At 46.2% G+C, this 27,972-nt stretch overlaps 1 protein-coding gene across 2 annotated transcripts in view; it reads left to right on the forward strand.

Moving 5' to 3' along the window:
• Positions 1-27,972, forward strand: part of RPTOR (regulatory associated protein of MTOR complex 1) — a 310,827-nt gene that overhangs the window by 232,992 nt on the left and 49,863 nt on the right. For both annotated transcript variants that reach the window (XM_020875726.2, XM_020875727.2), the window contains exons 12-17: positions 464-547; positions 1,813-1,923; positions 22,837-22,911; positions 25,859-25,924; positions 26,419-26,610; positions 26,956-27,096. In XM_020875726.2, the coding sequence (XP_020731385.1) occupies positions 464-547; positions 1,813-1,923; positions 22,837-22,911; positions 25,859-25,924; positions 26,419-26,610; positions 26,956-27,096 (669 nt within the window). The remainder of the gene's footprint in view (positions 1-463; positions 548-1,812; positions 1,924-22,836; positions 22,912-25,858; positions 25,925-26,418; positions 26,611-26,955; positions 27,097-27,972) is intronic.

The following is a 27,972-nucleotide window of genomic DNA, read 5'->3' on the forward strand; positions in this document are numbered from 1 at the left end:
AATTTAAAAATCTAGCAACGGGGAGATTGTTTAAATGAATTATGCACATTTACAGAAATGCACTTCTGTACTGCCATTGGCAGTGATATGATCAAACATATCCAGGGTTGTGGAATAAGACTGACAGTGTATCATTTACTTATCAAGGAGATGAGAAATACAATAGTATCATTGAATTTAGAACAAACAGGGGACATTATACCTAGAGAACAGCACCTAGAAGTGAATAGACCAATGTCATCAGTGAGTATTTTCTTAAACACCATTAGAAAGTGTCTGTTCTAATAGTTCCTGCAGTGCGCACGTCATTTACCTGTTAGTGAAGAAATGGAGTGTTCCCAGCCTGTGCAAAGTGTGAGCCATAGAGAAAGGGGGCCCGCCGACCTGGGTAAACAGCTCCCTGGGATGCTCATCCAGGGTCACGGGGGCACCTTGCAGTGACGCTGCCTCTTCTCCCTTCCAGGTGCTGCTGAGCCAAGTACACCGGCTGAGAGCCCTGGACTTGCTGGGAAGATTTCTGGACCTGGGTCCCTGGGCAGTGAGTCTGGTGCGTGCTTTCTGCATCAGCAGGGGAGGAGTGGAGGGGGCACCAACTGAGGAATCAAGGGTCCTTGACCATACAGCTAAACATGACTGTGGGGGTGGCCGTTAAACCCGCAGGGCCCGCATCGACCTCTCTTTGCCCCGTCATTGTCATGTTGTCGGGGGCCCTTTCCCGTCTGCTGTTAGGCATCACCTTTGTGGGACAGAAGGTGTCCTTTAAGAACATCTCTAGGGAGGGGCTCACCCCTGTCACACCAGGAAGCTGGCAGCCTCTGAGCTGGGTACTGGCCACACGTGGTGCCTGTTCTCCTTTAAGCAGCCTGTGAAGCCTCACTCACCGTCCTTTCACTCTGGTTTTAGGCACAACTGTAAAACACTTTTCTATCATTCATTCTACAGAGAAGTAAACAAAATGCTAGAAAAAGTAGAGTCAAAAGTGACCCAGTTTTTCACTATAAAGATCACAAGGGAAAGAGATCAAGAGGGACCTAGAGATAAAAGGGGATTCAGGAGACCCACCACCAGCTGCAGAGTGTGGACCTTATGGGGCTCTGTTTGGAAATGAAAGTTTGAAAGTTGGAATTTGAAAAATTAATATTCATGAAACAGAAAGTTTACATGAACTGAATGATTTATATTATTAAAGCATAATTGTAACTGTTCATTTTCTAGGTGTGGTAATGGTATGTGGTCATATTTTAATAAAAGAGACTTTATTTTTTTAGAGAGAAACACTAAGTGTTTACAAATGACACCGTGTGATACCTAAGGGGGGGCCTCAGAACATTCAGGCGAGTACAGTGGGCGGGGCCAGCCAGGATACCGCACCCTTTGGTTTGACAGCGTTGAAGCTGGGTGATGGGCACATGAGAGCTCAGCATGTTGTTTTACCTCCACTGATGTATGTAAGTTGTTTCATTATATATTGTCAACCAAGAGTGATAATTGATAGTTCAGCAAGGAGAAGAGGGAAATCCTAAAAGATAGAAAGACTACAGGAGCACTCCTCGCTGGCCCACTTCCACTCCCAGGAGCCAGCAGGGAGTCTGTGTGTGAATCGTCGTGGGTAGACTCGGGTAGAGGCCTGGCGTGTCTCTTACCCTGTGGTCTGCGTGTACTGGTGCAGCCCAAGCAGGCAGGCCTGGGTCACTTCCAGGAGAAGAACTGGAGGTCAGGGAGGACAGCCCTGCCCCTCACAGCTCTGTCCGTGCTGAGGACGCCATGTGCTTTGCTCCCTCCAGAGTGGGGCTCACATGTTCTCTCTCATAGGCACTGTCTGTGGGCATCTTCCCCTACGTGCTGAAGCTGCTCCAGAGCTCAGCCAGAGAGCTGCGGCCTCTCCTTGTCTTCATCTGGGCCAAGATCCTCGCCGTGGACAGTGTGAGTAATGTCTGTCTCCCCCCCCACCGTCACAGGAGAGCTGCTGAGAGTGGGTCGGGGGGCCTGGCACTGCTGTCCATGCTCCCTCCTCCTGGCCTCGTGCCTCCATGGCCTCCCTCCCTCCCAGGAAAGGCATTGCTTCCCCGGCCCCAGTCATGGTCTGTCACACTGGCCCTCGGCTCACCTGTTGTCTCTGTGTGCTGCCCCTTCCCGACCCATGACCACCCCTCCAGCCAGTGAGTGACCCTGCCCGATTCCCTGTTGACTGGTCTCCTCAACCAGTTGATGCTTTTCCATCCCCTGCCCTGACCCTAGCAACAGTCCCATGGAGGCCCCAGCTGTCACCTGTAAGGCTCGGGCTATAGTGCTAGTCACTTCTCAGCTGTAACTACCCAGCCCACGTCTCCAGCTCTACTCCCAGTAAGCACCTTCCCACCCCTGTCCTCACACCAGCAGGCCTGCAGTCACATGTCCACTGCTGAAGTCTTTGGCAGGGCCTTGTACTCAGAATTGTGCTGAAGGCCAAAGGTGTTACAGGTCTCAGCTGTCCCTGCCCTCAACACTCTCCCCTAAGGACCAAACCCTCTGCTGTGAATACACACACCTACTTATTACGAGGGTGATGTTTCAAAAAGAGGGGAAATCTTACGGGCAGGGCTGCATTTGTGTGTCTCAGTGTAACAGAGATTATAACGTTAACCCAGTTGGGAGGGGGCCACTGACCCGGCTGCTACATGAATTCACATCCAGAGGGAGTGGGGGTGGCCACGTAGGTGAGAACCAGTGGGCAAGAAGGGCCAGGGTAGGGATGCCAAGGTGACAGGAGGGCCAGGTGGGTTCTCGAGTTTGAAGCCATGTGATGGGAGGGCTGGTCATGTGACAGTGGTGGGGTGGGGTGCAGTGCAGGGAGCATTCGCGGGACCACTGGTGATGCAGCTTGTTCCCATCGACTTCTTAAGCCAGCCATTTTCACCTCCCCCAGCCATCACATGCGTCTCTGTAAAGTTGTGGTAATAATGCTTCCTGCAATATGGTTGCAGATATCAGGACCACAGTGTGTAAAGCAGTTTTAGAAATTTTAGCATGAAGGGAGTAGCGATAAAACCTCATTTCTACCCAGCCTGCCTCTGCCTTTTGTTGCCGATCTGAAAGCCTGGCCTTGGGGCCCAGGAAACTGTACCTTTTTGGTCATTTCTACTTTGCCCTTCATCAAATTTAACTAAAGAGCCAAGCTACCACATAAAGAAAAGGGCTTTTCTGGGGAAGTTATTTCAGAACCTTGTTTCTCTCCCACTTCAATACCTTTGTAATCTATGTCACATGTTGAAAAGTTCACTGGCACTGTTCTTGCCATTAGGGACCATGTGCAAAGGTTCTGGATGCATCAAAGGGCGAGACTACCAGGACATGAAGCCCAGTGTGGGGAGAGGGACAGAAAAAATGCCCCCTTCCACCCCAGCCCATGAAGGTGGTGGTCGGCCACCTGAACCTGCTCCTCAGGGCCACCAGTGCTCCAGAACATGTTCAGTCAACTGCATTTCTTGTACTCATCAGTATTTTAGTAGCTTTTAGCACCTGGAAATAGAGAGTGTCTTTATTTTTAGTCTTCAGAGTGGCTATTGCTTTTAATCTTTTTTCTTTATGTGGAAGTAGATGACCCTTCAGAACCGCACTTTGCTGCTGAGTTCTCATGGAATTTACAGTTGGTCATCCTATTTCAGAACAAGGGATCTGGTTTGAAACTGCCTCTTGGTTACATTTGTCTCCAGGGGCCTGGTTGTCTCTGGAGCCGAACATGGGAGGGCTTGTCGACAGCACAGATGCTGCAGTACTGTAAGGCTGTCTTGGAGCCTACGTTCATGTCTGCTCGATGCTGGAGGAATTACACGTTTAATAATGCTTGAGGAGCTGTTTCCGGGCCCAGCTGGAAATGCCCTAGCCTGCAGTGTACTTGTAAATGCCTGCAGGTGCTGGGACCATCCTATGGCTTAGCGCCTTAACCAGCTTGTTGCACCTGTTTATTTAAAGGCAGTCATCCCACTAGGAAACGTTTTCAACATTTCCAGTTGAGACTGAGCGTCGTTTACTTTATCCTCCCTTTTCATGATTACCCTGGTTCGAGTTTCTGAGAGATTAAAGTTCCATGTGTTTCTGGGAATTTGCTTCTCCCTTACCCAGCTGGCATCTGGCCTCTGAGTACTCACATGCTGTGTGCCTCCCGCAAATCTCAGAGCTCCTGGAGTGGCTCCTTGACGTGGCCACCATGAGGGTCAGAAGACATGTTGTTCGTGACAGGGATGCCCACCTTGGGGTGAAGGAACCTGCACAGAGGCACGGGTGAGGCGTCCCAGCACCCCAGCACTCTCAGCTGTCCCTGTGCTGGGGAACTGCCCACTCTCAGGGCTCTTCCCCAGGAGTGGAGAAGGTATGGGCCCCACTCTGACTGCATTCCCAGCTGAGGGGTGAGTCTGGGGCCTCCTCTCACCCCACAGGCATATGTTGAGTACACACTACATGCCGTTGTGTGAGGGGCTCCTAAAGGATTCAGGAAGCAGGAATTACCTCAGCCTTAGAGAAAGTAGGCTCAGTCTGGGAAGAAGGAAAGAGGGAAATTCTAGAAAGCGTTACAGGCTCAGAAGGGCCGTGTGCCATTTGGCTGAAGCAGGAGTGTACCCTGTGGGGCACTTCAATGCAGGCTTGTCTCCGGACACTGAGAGAGCCCTTGTGGTCTCAGTGCCCCGTCATCTCCAAGGAATCGGGTCCCAGAGGTGTGTGCGTAGCTGTGTCCATTGCGACCCTGTGATCTGTAGCCCACCAGACTCCTCTGGGGTTTGGGCTTTTTTCAGGCAAGAATACTGAAGTGAGTCGAAGTGAGTCGCCATTTCCTCCTCCAGGGGATCTTCCCAGGGGTCAAACCTGTATGACCTGTGTCTCCTGCATTGCAGGCAGATTCTTTACCCCTGAGCCATCGGGAAGCCCCAGAGGGTCTCTTCCCAAATTACCCATACAACATTTACTCTACACTCACTATTACCATCAAAAATTACCAGATGTATGAAGAAGCAGGAAAATATCATCCAAAATGAGAGGGGAATTTCTGAACTCTCACAGGTGTTCGAATTAGCAGACAAGGACATTAAGTCATTAGAAGTCTGTTCCACATAAAAAAGCTCCACTGAGACATGGAAGATATTAAAAGGACCCAGCTCAAACTTCTAGAAATGAAAACTCTGATATGTGACATGAAAAGTATGGGATAACAACCAATTAAACTTTGCAGAAGAAAAATTAGTGAACTTAAAGGCATGGTAATAAAAACTCTCCAAGATGAAGCACAGTGAGAAAACCTTTTATAAAACTAAAGGCGTATCCTTGAGCTGTGGGACAACTGCAGGTGACTAACTATACATATATTGGGAGCCCCTACAGGGGGCTGGCAGAAAAAAAAACCTGAAGAAATAATGGCTAAGAAATTTTCAAATTTGATGAAAACTATAAACCTGCAGATCCAGGAAACCCAACAAACCCCAAATACGAGAAACATGAAGAAAACTACACCAAGGCACCTGATAATCAAAATTGCTTAAAAAACAACAAATTTAAAATTCAAAAGCAGTGGATAAGAAAGGAAACAGAGAAGCTAAGGATGATAGTGGATCACTTGTCAGAAACTGTGACAGCAGGAAAACAATGGGACTGCATCTTTAACATCATGGAAGAAAAACTGAATGTAGAATTCTGACCCACTGAAAATATCTTGTAAAAATGGAGGAAAAATAAGGACTTTTAAAGACATGTAAAACTGAAAGAGTTCGTCACTAGTAGATCCACAGTACAGGAAATGTTAGAGAAAGCCATTCGAGCAGAAGGAAAATAATACCAGGAGGAAACATTCATGGACACGAAGGAGTTCAGAGCACCAGGGAGTGCTCCATAGATAAATATGTGGGTGTTTTTTTTCTTATCCTTGCTTTTAAAATCTCTTTAAAAGATAATTGACTGTTTAATCAAAAAATAATAACAGTGTACTATGGAGCCTGTAACATATGTAAAGCCCAAATGTATGCTAACAATAGCAAAAAGGTTGGGAGGAGAGAAATTGAGGAAATATTGTTGTTAGGTTCTCATACTTCTTTGAAGTGATAAAATATCGTCTGAAGGTGAACTGTGATAACGTGTAGTCCGTAAACCTTGAAGTTATCACTAAAGTTTTAAACTATAGCCAATTAGCCAACAAAGGAGATAAAATGAAATCGTAAATATATACAAGTAACATGAAAGAAAAAAGAAAAGGAGGGAAAGAAAACAAAGAATAGATGAGATAAATACCAAAAATGTTAACAAGACAATAGATTTAAGCATAACCATATATATATAAATAATCAAAATATAAATAGTCTAAATACCCAATTATAGGGCAGAGACTGTCAAATTGGATTTTTTTTTTAATTATATGCTCTTAAAAGAAATGTATTTTCAATATAAGATGCAAATAGATTAAAAGCAAAAACATGTGTTACCACTAAGCAAAGAAGGTGAGACTGCCCCTATTAATATGTCAAAGTAGGTTTCAGGGCATAGAATATTACCAGGAACACAGAGTTGTTTGCTAATGCTAAAGGAGTCCACCCATCATGAGAACAGTACAGTCTAAATGTTTATTCACCTAATAACAGTATTTCAAAACACTTAAAATGAAAACTGGTGGAACTGTGGGGTAGCGGTAAATAATCCATGATTACACCTGGAGAATCCAGCATTCTCTTTTCAGTAAATGACAGAACAAGTAGAAGTGGAACCAAGGACGTTCTCTCAAACACTTGAACAGGGCCATCCAACCAGCTGGACAGCGCTTCATATGACTGCAGACCACTCGTTCTTTCCTCGTGCCGGCGATGTACACCATGATGGACCTCGTCCTGTGTCATAGAAACCAGGACACATTTAAAAGAACTGGAATCTTACACAGTGTATTCTACAACCATAGTGGAATCAAATGCAAAATCAGAATAGATAATAAGAAAATCAGGGACACTTGGAGACTTGTGTAGTTTTAAATAAATGATTTGGTTCAGTTCAGTTCAGTCGCTTAGTCATGTCCAACTTTTTGTGACCCCATGGACTGCAGCACACCAGGCTTCCCTGTCCATCACTGACTCTCAGAGCTTGCTCAAACTGATGTCCATCGAGTCGGTGATGCCATCCAACCATCTCATCCTCTGTCATAATAAATACATAAATTATTAAAATATTTTAATTATAAAACAAAATTTTAAGAAGCAATATAAATATATAAAATATATAATATTAAAGTATAAATGTTATATAAATAAACTTATAAGCAACATAGATATGTTAAATCATATTTATTTCTAAGTATTATGTATAAAATAAATAAATGGGCTGCATCAAACTAAAATCTTTTGCATAACAAAGTAAACAGTCAACAAAATGAAAAAAAAAACAACCTTTAGAATGGGAGAAAATATTTGCAACTCACCTATCTGTTAAGGGGTCAAATATAAGGACCTCTCACAACTCAAAAAAACCCTGACTTAAAAATGGTCAAAGGACCTGATATTAGTGAAAGAAAAGCAGATTAAACTCAAAGTAGGTAGGAGAAAGACAATAGTAAAAATCACTGTGGGGACTTCCCTGGTGGTCCAGTGGTTAAGAACCCGCCTGCCAATGCAGGGGACACAGATTTGATCCCCAGTCTGGGGAGATCCCACATGCCACGGGACAGGTAAACCCATGTGCCGCAACTACTGAGCCCATACTCTAGAGCTCCTGCTCTGCACCGAGAGAAGCCACCACGATGAGAAGCCCTCATACCTGCTCGCTGCAACTAGAGAAAGCCTGAGTGCAGCAATGAAGACCCAGCACGGCCAAAAATAAACAAATTGATTAATTTTTAAAACGACCACTGCAGAGATCATTGCAAAAGAGAACAGAAAAATAGTAGAGAAAATCCACTTAACCGAAGGCTAGATTCTTTGAGCAGATCAGTAACTACTCAGACTGAGACGGGAACAGAAAAAAGACATAAAACCCCAAATCAGGAATGAGAGACATGTCATCACAGGTTCTGGAGAAGTTGAAGGTATAGTGAAGGAATTTATGAACAACTTGATGCCACAGTTTTTGATCGCTTTGATGAAATTAACTCCTTGAATGACACAAGCTGCTTCCTTAAGAAGACAGATAATCTGAATAGCACTGTATCTAGTTTTAAACTTCGATTTGTGATTTAAAACTTTCCTGCAATGAAAGCTCCAGGTTCAGTTGGCTTCATTGTTGAATTCTACCCAGTCGTTAATGAAGAAATATATGGATGGCAAAGAAGCATCTTCCCATATCATCCTATGAGATTTGCCTTGCCTTTATACCAAAAACCAGATTAAGAAAACTACAGATCAGTATCCTTGGTGAAGACAAATGCAAAAATTGTAAATCAAAATTTAGCAAATCAGAGTCAACAATATATTTTGAAAAGATTATACATCAGGCAGAGACATCACTTGGCCAGCAAAGGGTTTGTTATCATCTGTCTTTCTGCTCATTAACAAGATCAAGAGAAGGGAGATAGTAAAAGATTTCTGTAAACTAGATTCCAGTTAATTGAGGTTTTTTTCATTAACACAGTTAATATGTAATTCAGGCAGACCTTCCCTAGTTACAGCTAATAAATTTTTATTTATAGTGCCACCAGGGGACTCCAAGGACACAATGTCACTGAATTTGGAAAAACCTGGTATGTCAGTATAGATGAAGGAAATCCAGATTTGGGGACACAAAGAGCTTCACTGTATGTACCAGCTCTCCTGGTCCCAAGAAACATGTTGTGTGAGTAAAAAGCAGATCAGGGATTAGCAGAGTTTTATTTCTGTAACCGTTCCCTCCCCCTACCCAACATCTGTGCTAGTTCTCCTTCCCAGTCTCAAAACTTGTACTGTTCTCGCTGCGGTGATGTCATCCCAGCTCACTGATGTTCACAGCCTCTCTTCCTGTACCTGTATCCCTTCTTGTTTCCATCTCCCCACTTCCGGCTCAGAGTTGAAAAAGTGAGGCGGATTAGCTTCCTCTTCCATCCAGAGATGACTCACATCACTCAGTTCAGTTCAGTTGCTCAGTTGTGTCCAACTCCTTGCGATCCCATGGGCTGCAACACACCAGACTTTCCTGTCCATCACCAACTCCCAGAGCTTGCTCAAACTCATGTCCATCAAGTCAATGATGCCATTCAACCATCTCATCCTCTGTTGTCCCCTTCTTCTCCTGCCTTCAGTCTTTCCCAGCATCAGGCTCTTTTCCAATAAGTCAGTTCTTCGCATCAGGTGCCCAAAGTATTGGAGCTTCAGCATCAGTCCTTCCAATGAATATTCAGGGTTGATTTCCTTTAGGATCAAATGGTTGGATCTCCTTGCAGTCCAAGGGACTCTCAAGAGTCTTCTCCAACACCACAGTTCAAAAGCATCAGTTCTTCAGCGCTCAGCTTTCTTTATGGTCCAACTCTTACATGCATACACGACTACTGGAAAAATTCATAGTTTTGACTAGACAGACTTTGTTGGCAAAGTAATGTCTCAGCTTTTTAATATGCTGTCTAGGTTGGTCATAACTTTTCTTCCAAGGAGCAAGCGTCTTTCAATTTCATGGCTGCAGTCACCATCTGCAGTGATTTTGGAGCCCCCAAAAATAAAGTCTCTCACTGTCTCCATTGTTTCCCCATCTATTTGCCATGAAATGATGGAACCAGATGCCATAATCTTAGTTTTTTGAATGTTGAGTTTTAAGCCAGCTATTTCACTCTCTTATTTTACTTTTATCACTAGGCTCTTTAGTTCCTCTTCTCTTTCTGCCATAAGGATGGTGTCTTCTGCATATCTAAGGTTATTGATATTTCTCCTGGCAACCTTGATTTCAGCTTGTGCTTCATCCACCCTGGCATTTCACATGATGTACTCTGCAAATAAGTTAAATGAGCAAGGTGACAATATACAGCCTTGACATATTCCTTTTCCAATTTGGAACCAGTCCATTGTCCATGTCTGGTTGTAACTGTTGCTTCTTGACCTGCATAAAGATTTCTCAGGAGGCAGGTAAAGTGGTCTGGTATTCCCATCCCTTGAAGAATTCTCCACAGTTTGTTGTGATCCACACAGTCAAAGGCTTTGGCATAGTCAATAAAGCAGAAGTAGATGTTTTTCTGGAACTCTTGCTTTTTCTATGTTCCAACGGATGTTGGCAATTTGATCTCTGGTTCCTCTGCCTTTTCTGAATCCAGTTTGAACATCTGGAAGTGTACAATTCACGTACTGTTGAAGCGTGGCTTGGAGAACTTTGAGCATTACTTTGCTAGCGGGTGAGATAAGTGCAATTGTGTGGTAGTTTGAACATTCATTGGCATTGCCTTTCTTTGGGATTGGAATGAAAACTGACCTTTTCCTGTCCTGTGGCCACTGCTGAGTTTTCCAGATTTGCTGGCATATTGAGTAGCAGCACTTCCAAAGCATCTTCTTTTAGGATTTGAAGTAGCTCAACTGGAATTCCATCTCCTCCACTAGCTTTGTTCGTAGTGATGCTTCCTAAGGCCCATTTCACTTCACATTCCAGGATGTCTGGCTCTAGGTGAGTGATCACACCATCGTGGTTATCTGGGTCATGAAGATCTTTTTTGTATAGTTCTTCCATGTACTGTTGCCACCTCTTCTTGATATCTTCTGCTTCTGTTAGGTCCATACTGTTTCTGTCCTTTATTGTGCCCATCTTTGCATGAAATATTCCCTTGGTATCTCTAATTTTCTTGAAGAGATCTCTAGTCTTTCCCATCCTATTGTTTCCCTCTATTTCTTTTCATTGATCACTGAGGAAGGCTTTCTTATCTTTCCGTGCTATTCTTTGGAACTCTGCATTCAGATGGGTATCACTTTCCTTTTCTTCTTTGCCTTTAGCGTCTCTTCTTTTCTCAGCTATTTGTAAGGCCTCCTCAGACAACCATTTTGCCTTTTTGCATTTCTTTTTCTTGGGCATGGTCTTGATCACTCCCTCCTGTACAGTGTCACGAAGCTCTGTCCATAGTTCTTCAGGCACTTTGTCTATCAGATCTAACCCCTTGAATCTGTTTGTCACTTCCACTGTATAATCGTAAGGGATTTGATTTTAAGTCATACGTGAATGGTGTAGTGGTTTTCCCTACTTTCTTCAATTCAAGTCTGAATTTGGCAATAAGGAGTTCATGATCTGAGCCACAGTCATCTCCTGGTCTTGTTTTTGCTGACTGTATAGAGCTTCTCCATCTTCAGCTGCAAAGAATATAATCAGTCTGATTTCGGTATTGACCATCTGGTGAGGTCCATGTGTAGAGTCTTCTCTTGTGTTGATGGAAGAGGGTACTTGGTATGACCAGTGTGTTCTCTTGACAAAAGTCTATTGGCCTTTGCCCTGCTTCATTCTGTACTCCTGACAAAAGTCTATTAGCCTTTGCCCTGCTTCATTCTGTACTCCTGGCAAAAGTTTATTAGCCTTTGCCCTGCTTCATTCCATACTCCAAGGCCAAATTTGCCTGTTACTCCAGCTATCTCTTGACTTCCCTACTTTTGCATTCCAGTCCCCAATAATGAAAAGGACATCTTTTTTGGGTGTTAATTCTAGAAGGTCTTGCAGGTCTTCATAGAACGGTTCAACTTCAGCTTCTGGTTGGGGCATAGACTTAGATTAATGTGATATTGAATGGTTTGCCTTGGAAATGAACAGAGATCATTCTGTCGTTTTTGAGACTGCATCCAAGTACTGCATTTTAGACTCTTTTAGTTGACTATGAGGGTTATTCCATTTCTTTTAAGGGATTCTGGCCCACAGTAGTAAATATAATGGTCATCTGAGTTAAATTCACCCATTCCAGTCCATTTTAGTTCAGTGATTCCTAAAATGTCGATGTTCACCCTTGCCATCTCCTGTTTGACTACTTCCAGTTTACCTTGATTCATGGACCTAACATTCCAGGTTCCTATGCAATATTGCTCTTTACAGGATTGGACTTTACCTCCATCACCAGTCACATCCACAACTGGGTGTTGTTTTTGCTTTGGCTCCATCCCTTCATTCTTCCTGGGGTTATTTCTCCACTGATCTCCAGTAGCATACTGGGCACCTACTGACCTGGGGAGCCCCTCTTTCACTGTCCTGTCTTTTTGCCTTTTCATACTGTTCATGGGGTTCTCACAGCAAGAATACTAGAGTGGTTTGCCACTCCCTTCTCCAGTGGACCACATTTTGTTAGAACTCTCCACCATGACCTGTCAGTCTTGGGTGGCCCTACATGGCATGGCTCACAGTTTCATTGAGTTAGACAAGGCTGTGGTCCATGTGTATTTAAAGGCTCAAAAATCAATATGCCATAGAAAGGTATAGAATGAGAAGCTTTTTTCCATCTCCTGTCCCTGTAAGGGGTACAGGGAGTCAGTGCATCATATCTTAACATAGAAAATGTGACACCTGGGTCAAAATGAAAATAAATATTAAATTAAATGTAAGCTTAAAAAACCACTCTTCCACCATTATGTTTAATTGCCTTACTAGTTTATATAGCCTCTTGACTAAACATAAGTAAATATGAATATATAGACCAAACTGCTCTCTCCTTAAGCACACGACCTCCTCCACCTGGGGTCTGCCTCTTGCATTTCCTCACCTAGGAGGTCTTGCCATTTGGGCTCACAGAGAGCTTCCTACATCTTCACAGCTAATGCACAATATCCCACTGCAGAGGAACACTGCTCACATACCCAGCCTCCTGTGGTGCTGGGACCTGTGATCTGAACCAGTCCCTTGTGATTATACACACTACTGCCATGAATAAACTTCTACATGCTATTTCATACATCTGCAGATAAACCTGTTAAATTGTGCTCCCAAACATGACATTGCTAGATCAAAGGGTAAATGCATTTCTAATTTTGACAGATACTACCATTCTATATTTTCACAACAGAGCACACTGTAAAATATTTGAATTTTTGCCAATCTGAGAAGTGAAAAGTGGTATTTCAGTGTAGTCTTACTGTGTACTTATTGGGAAAAAGATTGAGCATTTTCATAAATCTAAAGGCCATTTGTATTTTGCTTTCTGTGAACTGTTGATTTGTGTCCACTGACCATTAGATTGTTAGTGTTTTTCTTGACTTCAAGGAGCTCTTTATATATTAAGGAGGCTAGTTTGTTCATAATCCAGCACCACAATGCTCTTTATGACTGTGCCTTCAGAGTTAATCCTGCTGGTGATTTTGAAAAGATTATATTAAAGTTTAAATTAATTCAGGAACACTGATATATTTATGATGATGAATCCTTCTATAAGTGAACATGGATGCTTTCACTTGTTCAAGTTGATTCTTGTGTTCTTCAGGACTTTTTTTTTGGCTGCTCCTCGTGGCATGCAGAATCTTAGTTCTCTGACTAGTGATCAAACCCATGCCTTCTGCGGTGGAAGCTTGGCGCCCTAACCACTGGACTGCCAGGGAATTCCCAGGAATGCTTAAAGATTTCTTCACAGAGGATTTTCATGTTTTAGGTCAAGTTTATTTCCAGTTTTAGGATTCTTTTATAAATGGGGGTGCATCTATCTTTTTCCCTTGCATTTATCTTCTAACTGGTTGTTTCTTTTGACTTCTGTGTATTAAAGTCTTTAACCTCACTAAGTTCTCTTATTAGTCCCATTTAATTTATCCCATTGGGTTTTCTAGGCACATAATCATATCACTTGCAAACTCTAATGGCTTCGCTTCTACCTTTAAAATTTTTATGTCTTTAGTCTCTTTCTCTTGTCTAATTGTATTAACTGATAGAGACAATGTCGGCTATAGAGACAATGTCGGCTAACAACCTCGCCATTCAATTCTCCACCTGCTCAAGCCTATCAGAGAGATGGTCGGTTCTTGTGCACACACCCACTGACACTGGGACCTTCAGCTCTGCTCTGGACTGATTTTGCTCCAGGCTTAATGAGCTGCCTTCATGCTGGAGGGGCCTTGCTGTTGGGCTGCACCCCATTACCCAGAACTCAGCTGCGATTCCTAGGACTCATTTGAACCATCTCATATATTTCTATAGCATAGATCTAGTAATAATATCATCCCTGCCAGGCCCTAAAACCACCATCTCTCAGGGTCACACTGAGACACATCATACAAGGTCCCCTGCCTGGTGCCAGACTCAGGGGTGACAGGACTGAACAGTGTCTCTGAAGAAGCTCACCCCAAGGGCCTCCTCCCCTGCACAGGAGCTCTTGCACACTGGACTGTCTTTGCTGCTACTGCCTTCGTGTGTGTACATCTCTGCTCACGGCACCCTCACTTCCCACTGGAGGCAGAGTGCCCTCCCTCCCCAGCCATCCCTCCCGCCTTCCTCTTTGATCCCAATTTGAGTCGCTGCCTTTGGGTTAGCTCTTTGCACCTTCTACCTTCTCTGCTAGACTTCCAGCTCTTTGAGGACAAGGACTCACAATGCAGCCTTTCTACCAGAGGCCCAGTGAGTGTTTGCTGACTGCATAAATGAACTGACATGTGCACCAAGAAGTAGGCCAGTTCCTAACCGTGTGCCAGTCACATCCACTAGCTGCCGCCCCATGAAACAAGGAGGGAACAAACCTCCCTGGATCAGTGCTCCTGAGGTCCAGCCTGTCCCTGACCCTGGAACCCGGGTCACTGCCAGGTGCAAAGAACATGCCCAGGAGTACTGGGCAAGAAAGGTGCCTGAGTTGGTGCTTTCTGGGCCAATCAACCCAGCCTTGATTTCAGGCTCCACACAAACTGTGATTGCCCTTTTATAAAACTTTTGAGACTTGGCCGTGTGGGCTGTGCTTTCTTGCTGACCAGCCTCTGACCACCCGCCCACCCCCAACTGAAATCAGTACTGCAGAGCTGGTGATTAATGCAGCCTGACAATTAATCACGCAGCCCTCTAGTCTCAGAATTGCCCTTGGCGACAGACTGATGCATTGGGAAGTCCCCTGTAGCCTGAGTCACTGCACCCATTCATCCTGCAAAAGGGCGATCTGTCACCTCACCAGCAGCACACGGTCCAATCTGCCAGTGTGGGCCAAGTCGCCTGTGTGGGGAGGGCAGGCGACAGCCTCCTGCGTCCCTCCTCTGGCTTTTCACTTCACTCTTGGCAACTACAGGGATCTGAACAACTGCCTCCTCCAGACTGACAGACACAACCCAGCTGCAACCTGACCTGTCATCAGTGAGCATGTCCAGCAGGGCCTGGCCTCCTCCCAGGTGGCTGGTCTTGGGGCTGAACCAGCATCAGGACAGGCAGACTCAGTTCCTGGGACGTGAGTGAAGTCTCTGCTTTGCTGGCCCACAGCTCTCCAGGGACCCCAGGAGGGTGGATCTGACTCTCCTCCCAGAGTAAAACCCACTCCCAGGGCTTCTGAAAAGCAGCCACCTCAATTAACCAGGAAGAAAATTAAGAAGAGGCCATTCTGAACAATTCTATTTTACCAAAAAACTCATTGTTCCAGAAAATCCATGGCAGGGGACTATAGATGATCCCTTCCTTCCTGCTAGTGTTGGAGGGTCCTCTGAGGAGGCAAGGGGCGAGTGTGGTTCACTGTGGAGATGGGGACACTGTCCAGTGGCGGCTCTGGCGAGTGCTTGTTGACCTGAGTCATCTAGGAGGCCACCATTTTCTTACAAAGCTGTACTATGTTAATGTAAGGTATTAACAAGAGGGGAAACTGGGTTTGGGACACATGGGAACTCTATTTACTATTAAGTTTTCTTTAAAATTATGATAAAAATACATTTTATTAAAATACAAACTATAGGAATAAGGCAGGACACAAACAAACTCCTGGCACAGAAGATGTGTTTGCCCCAGGTCCTCACAGGACCAGCCCCATGGGCTGCTCTGCCTTCAGTGATGGAGCATTAAGAAAGCAGATTTTGAATAGCAGATCCTCTGGCCCATGTGATCACATTCTGATCTGGGTGATGATCACCAGATGGTCAATACCGAAATCAGACTGATTATATTCTTTGCAGCTGAAGATGGAGAAGCTCTATACAGTCAGCAAAAACAAGACCAGGAGATGACTGTGGCTCAGATCATGAACTCCTTATTGCCAAATTCAGACTTGAATTGAAGAAAGTAGGGAAAACCACTACACCATTCACGTATGACTTAAAATCAAATCCCTTATGATTATACAGTGGAAGTGACAAACAGATTCAAGGGGTTAGATCTGATAGACAAAGTGCCTGAAGAACTATGGACAGAGCTTCGTGACACTGTACAGGAGGGAGTGATCAAGACCATGCCCAAGAAAAAGAAATGCAAAAAGGCAAAATGGTTGTCTGAGGAGGCCTTACAAATAGCTGAGAAAAGAAGAGACGCTAAAGGCAAAGAAGAAAAGGAAAGTGATACCCATCTGAATGCAGAGTTCCAAAGAATAGCACGGAAAGATAAGAAAGCCTTCCTCAGTGATCAATGAAAAGAAATAGAGGGAAACAATAGGATGGGAAACACTAGAGATCTCTTCAAGAAAATTAGAGATACCAAGGGAATATTTCATGCAAAGATGGGCACAATAAAGGACAGAAACAGTATGGACCTAACAGAAGCAGAAGATATCAAGAAGAGGTGGCAACAGTACATGGAAGAACTATACAAAAAAGATCTTCATGACCCAGATAACCACGATGGTGTGATCACTCACCTAGAGCCAGACATCCTGGAATGTGAAGTGAAATGGGCCTTAGGAAGCATCACTACGAACAAAACTAGTGGAGGAGATGGAATTCCAGTTGAGCTACTTCAAATCCTAAAAGAAGATGCTTTGGAAGTGCTGCTACTCAATATGCCAGCAAATCTGGAAAACTCAGCAGTGGCCACAGGACAGGAAAAGGTCAGTTTTCATTCCAATCCCAAAGAAAGGCAATGCCAATGAATGTTCAAACTACCACACAATTGCACTTATCTCGCCCGCTAGCAAAGTAATGCTCAAAGTTCTCCAAGCCACGCTTCAACAGTACGTGAATTGTACACTTCCAGATGTTCAAACTGGATTCAGAAAAGGCAGAGGAACCAGAGATCAAATTGCCAACATCCGTTGGAACATAGAAAAAGCAAGAGTTCCAGAAAAACATCTACTTCTGCTTTATTGACTATGCCAAAGCCTTTGACTGTGTGGATCACAACAAACTGTGGAGAATTCTTCAAGGGATGGGAATACCAGACCACTTTACCTGCCTCCTGAGAAATCTTTATGCAGGTCAAGAAGCAACAGTTAGAACTAGACATGGAACATTGGACTGGTTCCAAATGGAAAAGGAATACATCCAGACTGTATATTGTCACGCTGCTTATTTAACTTACAGGTAGAATGCTACTGCTGCTGCCAAGTCACTTTAGTCATGTCCGACTCCTAGCGACCCCATGGACTGCAGCCTACAAGGCCCCTCCGTCCATGGGATTTTCCAGGCAAGAGTACTGGAGTGGGTTGCCATTGCCTTCTCCAACATGCAGAATACATCATGCGAAATGCTGGGCTGGATGAAGCACAAGCTGAAATCAAGGTTGTCTGTGGTCTCTGGACTTGGCTTGATCTCTGCTGCCTCCTGAAATCAGATATGCAGATGACACCACCCTTATGAGAGAAAGCGAAGAACTACAGAGCCTCTTGATGAAGGTGAAAGAGGAGAGTGAAAAAGTTGTCTTAAAACTCAACATTCAGAAAACTAAGATCATGGCATCTGTCACTTCATTGCAAATAGATGGGGAAACAGTGGAAACAGTGAGAAACTTTATTTTGGGGAGCTCCAAAATCACTGCAGATGGTGACTGCAGCCATGAAATTGAAAGACACTTACTCCTTGGAAGGAACGTTATGACCAACCTAGACAGCATATTAAAAAGCTGAGACATTACTTTGCCAACAAAGGTCCATCTAGTTAAAGCTGTGGTTTTTCCAGTAGTCATGTATGGATGTGAGAGTTGGGCTATAAAGAAATCTGAGTGCCGAAGAATTGATGCTTTTGAACTGTGGTGTGGAGAAGACTCTTGAGAGTCCCTTGGACTGCAAGGAGATCCAACCAGTTGATCCTTAAGGAAATCAACCCTGAATATTCATTGGAAGGACTGATCCTGAAGCTGAAAATCCAATACTTTGGACATCTGATGCAAAGAACTGACTCATTGAAAAAGACCCTGATGCTGGGAAAGATTGAAGGCGGGAGAAGGGGACAATAGATGATGAGATGGTTGGATGACATCACCAACTCGATGGACATGAGTTTGAGTAAGCTCCAGGAGTTGGTGATGGACAGGGTAGCCTGGCATGCTGCGATTCATGGGGTCGCAAAGAGTCAGACCCAACTGAGTGACTGAACTGAACTGTAACACCTGCACAAATTTTTGTTTTGTTTTGACCACACCATGTGGCTTGGGAGATCTTAGTTCCCCAACTTGGCATTGAATCCAGGGCCACGGCAGTGAAAACACTGAGTCCTAACCTCTGGAGTGCCTGGGAAATCCCTACATTTGTAAATTTTATCTTACTGCACTTGGCAAGTGGGAAGGCCATTGTGCCAGGCCTTTGAGTTGTGCAGACAGACATACATCTTTAACTGCCTGGGAGGGACTGTGCCCCTGGGTTTGAAGAACAGTGAGCTCTTGTGTGCAGTGAGCAGAACCCCTACTCTGGGGTTGTTTTCTCAGGCACTACTAGTTTTATGGCCACGAGCATTGTTAAGACTCTGGGTGTATAAACAGTTTAAAGTAGTCCTGTATTTGTCTGGAGACGATTCTAATGTTCTGGTGGCAGTGGGTCAGGGTGCAGTCCAGTGCTGCTGTCTCTTGTGTGAACCTGGCTCACCTCTCCGGCATCCTTTCCTCATCCCAGGGAGTGAATTCTGCAACCCAAGGACAGGAAACAGGACCCTCCCTCTGTGATTTTCTCCGTATTCACATCAGAACATGAGCAGCTGTGTCCACTGGTGACACTGCTCAGGACTGTCCTGCTGGTTGGGCCTCATTTGATGCGTCGTGTCTGGTGGTCTGTTGATCTGTGCTGTTTGTGTCTTCCTGCTCCCCAGGAGACAGACATTATAACCTGCATTAAGGAGAATGAAGGTAGGGCTTCCCCCACAGCATTCTTTGCCAGAATATTCTGAGGGGGTGCACCTGCCCTTGCCTCGTGAACTTACCCTCGCAGAAGCCAGAGTCTGTGGTCTCTGGACTTGGCTTGATCTCTGCTGCCTCCTGAAATCAGTTTGCAGACTGCATCTTCAACCACATTGAACTGTGTACTCGCTTCCTCTTCTCTGTTTGCTTTTCATCTCTTCCTCACCTCCCTCCCTTTTTCTCATGTTAAAAATATAATTCCCTGATACAATGATCATGAAGGTGGTTTTCCCAGCGCGAGGCTTACCCATTGTACTCCAGATGTGCTGACCCCTGTGGTTTTCCTAAATGTGGGAAAGTCGACTGCCTAATTTGTGGTAGTGGGGGACTTTTCCCTACTAAGAAGGAAAAAAAAGCATATGTGTATATATATATATATATATTTATACAGGTGTGCAGTTGCAGGGGGGATTGCTTAAGAAAAAACCATTTCATATTCATCCTCTTCCTCATCTCCACCCTCTTTCTATGCTGGCCTTAATATGTCAAACCTGTAGCTTGATCTGGGAGAAAACAGAGAGACGAGAGAGGGCCCTTGAAAAGCAGCCGTTTGGAGGAGTGTGGGCTGCTGGAGCCCTGCGTGTCTCAGGGGAGCTTCCCCCCAGCCTGTGTGTGCAGTGTGTCTGGGCCTTTGTAGTTCAAGGACTGTTTTCTCTTTTAAGAGGGCAGTTGGCCAAGTTGGGAGGGAGAGTGGGCAGCTGGTGACCACTGTCTCAGCATCCTGAAAAGTCAGCACCCTGCAGATCCCTGGCTCTCCAGCCCCAGATGTAGATACAGAGAGGGCTGGGATGGCTGATGGGGTGATTGTAAGCCAGTTCCAAAAGGACAGTTGCTGAGCCCTGAGAGTGAGGGTGGACATGACCTGAAAACGTTATTGTGGTTCCCACCTGTGTGGCAGCTTCTTCCAGACAGAGGTCGTTCTACACGAACAAGACCATCGCCATTTCCAGTACCGAAGCCATAATGAAGCTATGGCTTCATCTACTCACACATGTGCCTCAGCTTCCGAATTAGCAGATATGACTTAGGGACACGTCGTCAATCTATGACGAGATATGTTTTATGAGCATCGCTGTAAATGTGTGGGCCTGGGTTTGACTTGTGGCACCTCTGGTTTAAAAACAAAGGAAAGCGGCTTTGTTTCCAGGTGCAGGCACCTTAACCCTGTCCCCAGATGCAGGCACTGTGCTGCAGGCGCCGTCTGAGTACGCCCTCCCAGCCCCTTCTGGATGAGCCTCTGCAGACAGCATCTTGCTGACACCTTTTAGTTCATTTATCCAAACCTTCATTCAAAGTGAGGCATCCCTCATGGGAATGACTTGAAAGCTGCATGCTTAATTGGCTTCCGTGGCTCTTGGGGATTATTATCCTACTAACCTGAGCTCCTAGTGCCCCTGCTCCCTGACCACCCCCTCCATCTGCACTTAAACAGCTGAGTCCAGTCGCCACCTTATTAGTTTATTGATGTGAGGAAAAACACCTCATTATCAGAGCACCCTGAGAAGTAGGCCAGCGTGGGAGAGAGGAGGTCAGGGCTCCAGGCTGCAGTAAACAGCAGATTCTGTCTGCAAAATCACCCTGCCCCTGAGAGAGTTTCACACTGGGCGTGCCCCCAAGCCAACAGTGCCCTGCAGAGCTAGGGAGGTTTTGCAGTGTGTAACTTTTCTCCTTTTATTCTCAGAAACTCAGATCTTAAAATTCCAGCCTTCTCTACTTCTTGAATGGCCTTTATCCCCTAGAGTGGAACATGCTGGGAGCTGATGAAATTCAGCATCTCCCTGTAAACATGTTACCCTAAATCACCAAGTGGTTTTTCTGGGTATTGATCCAGGAAGCTCAGTGAGCAGTATGACCACATTCTGTGGGTTGCTTTCCAAGAACGAGAGCATCCGTGATTTATGAGTCACATTCCCGTGTTCAGATTGCACTTCCATGTGTCAGATGTTTCATCTGATTCCACCAGTTGAGCAAAGATTTCTCAAATGTCACTGGGGTCCCACACCTGCAAAGAGGGAGGACCTGGGCATGAAGCCTGTTTCTTTGCCTCTTTCTCTTACTGGGCACCTCCCTGGATGTCAATTCCTGAATGTCTGAGGCACAGTTGTTTAAGTCCCTTGAAGAGCCAGCACCTGCAGAAATGCCTCCCAAGTCAGCCAGCCTGGTATAGAAGCAGGGTTTCTGATGACCCCACTGCCTCAGGGCCAGTTCCTTTCCCTGAGATTTAGATTCCTTGCTTCTTGGTACCACCTGGAGCCCCTTCTGCTCACATACCTGTTTCCGTGTCTCCCAACTCGTCCTTCATGCTCCAGATCACCTCCCCCTCCACCCTGTGGCCATGGGCTCCCACCCAGTATGTGCATGACTTTTGATCTAGGAGTTCAGCCTGGCTTGCCTCCTCCTGGTAGCTCCACTATGTGTTTCTGAGGTGCCTTGATGCAGTGTACCCCAAATCCAACTCCTTGCCCTCTCAGTCTCTGATGACACAGCCCCACCTCTCCCGCCTCTTTAGTGGTCTCGCCAAGCAGTCGGATTGCCCAGCTCCTCCCTCCCAGATCCCTCTAGAACGATCTTAAGTCTCCAGCTTCCTCCCCACCACCTCTGACCCTGCTGCACATGGTCACCACCCCCAGTTTGACTTTCCAGCTCACCCTCCACTGCAGCTACCAGAGTGATTCTTCAACCTGCAGTTCAACAGTCTTCTCCCTCCCATTCCCAATGCCCTCTGGTGTCTTCAAGACCCCATCCATGAAGCAGTCAAAGCTCTCTGCCTCCAGCCTTCCCTGGCCGCCTTCTCCCTGGTTGCATATCCTAGCAGGATTTCCACCTGTTTTCCCACCTTCCACCCCCACTCTCACATCTCTCCTTCCTTCATGGATGATCCCAGCTACCCCACCCCTCCCAGAGCTTCCCAAGCCCAGCGTCTCATCATGAGCCAGAACTTCTCAGTTGTCTCCTCCAGGACTATGAGCAGGGTGTGGGGGTCTGTGTCCAGGACTGAGCCAGTGCTTGACACCTAGTGGGTCTTGAAAACTATGCTAACACATGACACGGTGGTGCTTACACATGCCATGTGCTCTGAGGAGGTGGCGAGGCTTGCACACCTGGCAACCCACTTACCCCTGAAATCAAACTTTCCACTTGGAGCTGCTCCTTTGGAAACAGGCCTCTAGGAAGCACCTGTTGGAATATAACCGTGTGATGTAAGTAATTCATAATTATGGTGTTTACATAGATTTTGTCAGGCTAAGCAAAGGTGCATGTATGACAAGCTCTGGCAGGGTCTGGGGTCTGCAGAAACTGAGTGGTTTCAGGTGTTGGGCACATCCCCGCCCAGAAGTTGTAGGAGAGGTGCATGGGCCCTGGGCTGACTCAGGAGAGAGGACAGGTATGGGAGCTGTGGGACGCAGACAGCCTCCGAAGGAGCCAGCCCAGCAGCCAGGGTACCCGCACCCACCAGGTACCCAGAAGGGGTTTTCGAGAACGCCTCAAAGCCGCTGCACTTCTGAGAGTGTGTGCGGTGCCAGCCCTTTTCCCACAGCCAAGGGAAAATGCATTTGTACACAGCCGTCACAGCTATTTTTTCAGATGAAAATTGGACTTGAGAGGTGAAAATGATGAAGACATAAAATATTCATTGCACATTCGTTTGTTCACACATTCCAAGAAGAAAAAGGAGCCCCTTCCTGGGAACTGCACTCACTGTTTCTCCTGTGTCTCTTCCCCCAGTCATGCCAAGCTGACCTGGTGAAGGACAACGGCCACAAGTACTTCCTTTCAGTCTTGGCAGACCCGTACATGCCAGTAAGGACCAGCATGTTATGCTCTGGGACACATTTCCTGGGGGCTCTGGGAAAGGTTGCTGTACACAGAGGGACCTGTGGTGGAAGTGGGGAGCCCCTTACACTCCCAGCTCTGCCTCACTTGGATGATACCTTTTGCTTCCTGGCATATTATTTCAGTAGCTGCTTCCCTAAAGTAAGTCACAGTGAACTTTGGTACACAGGCTGGTTTGGTTTTGTTTACTTGAGTCCTTTTTCTGGGCACATCATTGCAGTGAGGTAGAATCCACTGTGCCTTGTACCCTGTCAACCAAGTTAGATCAATGACTACTTATACATCCATAATATTGGCAGTTCCTTTGCCCAGTGCAGGATCTGGACCTAAGGGGAGGTTAATGCACTTTATAAATCAGCAAGGGGGTTGGAGCAGTGGAGGTGGTGGAAAAATTAAAAGTTGAAATTTGAAATATATTTTATTGTATTAAGTTGTTTAAAAATTAGTAATCCATGAATAGCATATAAAATAACTCCCAATAAATGTTTTTAAATTAATATTTATGTTCCCTCCCTCTAGCTCCTAGCTTAATAAAGAGAATAAAATAAACACCTTAAGTATCAATAATTACTCAATATAACTTAATTTTATCAGAATGTTTAATGAAATCTAACAGCTCATTCACACAGTCATAGGTGCCCCTGGTTGTAGGAAGGAACTTTTGGGTGTAGTTTCACCCTCCTGTTGGTTTTCTAAACTAAATGACAATTTAAAAAAAAAAAAAATTTTTTTCTAAAATCCAGGAAACATTAAAAACAGGATTGTTATAAAAGGTAAGCAGAATTCGTATGTTCCAACTGAAGTATGGTATTTAAACATCATCGAAGGTGGTTAAATTTAGACTTTATATGAGTATTGGAAATAATACAGAGTGAGTAAGAAAGGTCAAACGACTAAGACATCTAAGCTGATAGACATGCAGTAAAATGATGAACAAAGTTGGCACAAGTGGGCCCCACTTCAAAACTACAAACACATGAAGTTTTGAGAATCTAGCCAGATTGAAAGAAAGAAATTAAATCCACAAATGCCAAAACCTGAAGTCAGGGGAGGAGCACAGTGAGTCATGGGTGAACTTCACAATGACCGTGGAGCTCCACATGTGTGCAGCCCAAGTCTGCACAAAAAAAACACAGGCTTGTGGGGTGAGCCGCCCACTCACTGGACGAGGACAAGAAGAGCTAATCCACTCCATCCACGTCTGGGCAGAAAGTCAGGAAAAGCCTCTGTAAGAAATGGAAATTCCCCATGTGGGAGGAGCCACCAGCCAAGTGAGGAACATGAAATCTCCAGGGCCTGCCTGGAAGTGGCGAAGGCTGTACCTTTTCTGCAGAGCACCTTTCTGTATACCTTCACAGCCAGGGCACAAGACTCGTGCCAGGAGCTCCAGCCTGCTCCTAGCCCAGGTCCAAGTGATGTAAGCAGAGCTGGCAGAAAGGAGGGTTGGCTCCCAGAGAACTTAAACTAATAGAGTTCTCTGGAAAAAGAGTGAAGAGCATTACAAATAAGTATGTTTAAGATAACTGGATAAACAATTTGTTTTAATTGTATCCAAAAATAAACCCTGGTGTTTTTTTCCTCAGAAGTACTTTCTTGCCTGTTGTAAGAGAATAGTGTATTCTGTCCTGTTTACTCCTTCTCAAAAAATGACCAACTAGGGTCTTTTAATAAATAGGCAGATTTTGGAGGCGAAAAAAAGAACCTGTAATGGAATATAGTCATTAGAAGCTCCATAGACAAATTAAACAGCAGAACTGACACAACCAGTAAAGAAGTCTGTGGAGAATTCATGTGGGAGGAAGCAAAGAGGAGATGTGACGGAGGTTCTAAGAGGGGCTGAGCAGGCTAGCTGCATTCAACAAAGGCCAGAGGGAGACAGGAGGCTGCACAGTTCAGTGGAGAACTTTCCAGATTTGAAGAAGAAATGAGTTTTCAGCTTTATAAAGCACAATGAGTCTTGAGAGGGTTCAGTAAAAACAATTCCACACAAAGACTCATCGTAATGAAAGTAGAGAATGTCAAAGGCAAGAGTAAAAATCTCTAAAGTAACTAGGATGTAAAGGAAGATGGTTGCAAAGATGTGGACAGCAGTCACCACAATAACGGATGGAAGACAGAGAAGGGGCCCTCAAAACACAAGGGAAACTGTCACCCAGGGACCCTGTGTCCCCATGAGTGTCAGTTTGAGAGAGGGCAAAGCCAGCACATCTGAGGGCCAACAGCTTCTCAGGCAACCAGGAGGCCCGCACTTCAGGAGGAAATGGAGCCCAGAAGTCAGTAAGAAGCATCAGAAAGCAGACATTGGCAAACATGCCATGTATGTAAATCAACATTGGCTGTAAGAATAAGTAAGAGCAGTCACGCGTGAGGGACTGAAGCTGGAGGAGGAATACTGGGAATCCAAGGCAGATACAGAGAATGACTAGACTTTGCTCCAGGTTGAAAACACAAGGTGCCACAAATAGTTAAAAATAGACTGATGTCTGAGTCAGTAGAAATGCAGAGGAGAGGAGAAAATGAGAATCGATCCGCCCACTAGAAGACCAGAAAGAAGGGAAAATGAAGTCAAGTAGAGACTGTGGTCAATCATTTTATGACCAGTGTGCTCAACTCTGATGGTCTGCTTCCATAGGCTTGGGCAGAACAGGGCCTTTGATGGAGCAGAGTCACCTGTCATGCAGCATCAGATGTCAGGGACCCATCCGTCCTCCATGAGGCCAACCCTGAACCATCAGACCGTCTTTAAAGCGCAGTTCCTATTTGGAGACTCAAAAGACAACAAAGCTGGCTCTTGTTACTTTAACTACAGACCAGGCTCATCATAAAGATACTGAAAGGATAACTCTAGTGCGTGGGGGTGATGAGTTTCTGCCACAAAGAAAGTGCGAACTAGCCTGTGACTTCTGTTTTCCAGGCTGAGCACCGGACCATGACGGCCTTCATTCTGGCTGTAATCGTCAACAGCTATAACACAGGGCAGGTCAGTGTCACGCCCCTTCCCCACTCCTGCAGGGCCTACCTTTGGGTTGCAAATGCACAGCTGTGAGCTCCAGGATTTGGAGGCCAGAGGAACTGTCCTGAATGTATGTCTGAAGAAACAGTGACCTCAGAAGCGGGTGGGGGGACGTTGGGGATCACACCAGCCCTGGGGGCTTCATGGAGGAGTGGGGGTCCGGACCCTTTGTTTAGCCCCAGTTGAATAGAAATTGGTGGGATTTAAAATGAGGAAAATTGAGGAACATCCCCAGCAGTCCAGAGGTTAAGAATCCGAGCTTCCTCTGCAGGGTGCATGAGTTCAATCCTTGCTCCAGGAACTAAGATCCCACATGGCACAGCACAGAAAAAAAAGAGGAAAGTTGAACACATCTTGCAAAGTAATTAAGCATGAGAAACCTGGGGGTCTAGGGCCAGCCCAGGACACCGCCCCAGTCAGTGGTCGGTGGGTGATGCCCTGTGTTGCCTGCCTTCTCGCAGGAAGCCTGCCTCCAGGGAAACCTGATCGCCATCTGCCTGGAGCAGCTCAACGACCCCCACCCACTGCTGCGCCAGTGGGTGGCCATCTGCCTGGGCCGCATCTGGCAGAACTTTGACTCAGCCCGGTGGTGTGGGGTGCGGGACAGTGCCCACGAGAAGCTCTGCAGCCTCCTCTCTGACCCCATCCCTGAGGTGAGTCTGTAACCGCGCCACTTCAGGCTGAGTGAGGTCAGGGTGCACCTGGGGACCACACCACCAGAGCGCCCCCCCACCCCCCCTCCCCCGTGGGTTCCTTGGCCCCTGGCTTGGTCTCTGATGCCTGCCTGGCTTTGTCTCCGATGCCTGCACACAGCCTGTCACCTGGCCCTTGGGCGTGGCTGCCACTAGCCTCTCATTTCCCTGCTCTGCTTGTCTGCACAAGTGGAGCTAGGCTGAGAGGACCATAGACAGGACTACGCTGCATCTAGTAGGCTCCAGGGGCCCCGGCCAGAGCCAAACAGCCGGCCACAGGGTAACTGCTCCCTGTCCTGCCCACAGGTGCGCTGCGCAGCCGTCTTTGCCCTCGGCACGTTTGTGGGCAACTCTGCAGAGAGGACGGACCACTCCACCACTATTGACCACAACGTGGCCATGATGCTGGCCCAGCTCATCAATGACGGCAGCCCTGTGGTCCGGAAGGTGCGTGGCCCCCACCCCTAGGCAGCGCCAAGCACCTCCAGGCCGGTCTCCCTTGGCGCCCAGGTCGAGTCGTCACCTTGACCTGACCGCAGCTTCGAGCGCTCAGTCTGCCCCCAGCGCCCATCCTGCCGAGAGCCGACTTTAAATGTTTGTTTAATTCTCTCCAAAATGCATTTCTTCACCAGATACTCGTGTGTTTGCTTCATTTAAAGGCATTTAACAGGCTGCGTCTCCTGGCAGCTTGTATAATAGGCTCCTTCCTGCCTGGGAGCAACACATACACACATCACGGAGATTCAAAAGAGCAGTAGCCACCCACAGACAGACGGAAAGGTTTGTGTAGTGTATTCCCCTCCCCGCCCCCATGTTTGTCAGCGACTGAAAGGAAAAGTTCTTTGCAGTTGAAACTTTTACTTCTCTGTTTCAATGTAGAAGGGCCATGATCTCCATCCAAGACCTCAGCCCCCTGTCAAAAGTTGGCTCAGAGCAGATCAACCCTCTCCCTCCCACAGCCAAAAGGGCCCGTGGGGGAAACCCCACTGTCGGCCACGTTTCAGGGTGGCCTTGGAGGCCCACCCTGGGAGCAGAGACTTCTCTAGGACCAGGAGGGCAGTGCCGTCCTGTGTGTGACCCTGAGTCACCTCTCATCACCTACAGGTGCTGGGCTGCTTCTCGGCATGTCTGACATCCCTGTGCCAGAGAAGGGAGGTTGGGTTTCTCAGAGGTAGGGGTGGTTTGGAGGGTGTCTGGAGAGCAAACCTCCACTAACTTGGTGGCGGGAACATTATCGGGGCAAGTTCAGGTCAGGCGGGAAGGACTCATTCCATCTTGAGTTCCCTCAAAGAGCCATGAACCCAGTTACTAATAGGCCAGGTC

The sequence above is a fragment of the Odocoileus virginianus genome, chromosome 17 (genome assembly GCF_023699985.2).
Source record: "Odocoileus virginianus isolate 20LAN1187 ecotype Illinois chromosome 17, Ovbor_1.2, whole genome shotgun sequence".
NCBI lineage: Eukaryota > Metazoa > Chordata > Mammalia > Artiodactyla > Cervidae > Odocoileus > Odocoileus virginianus.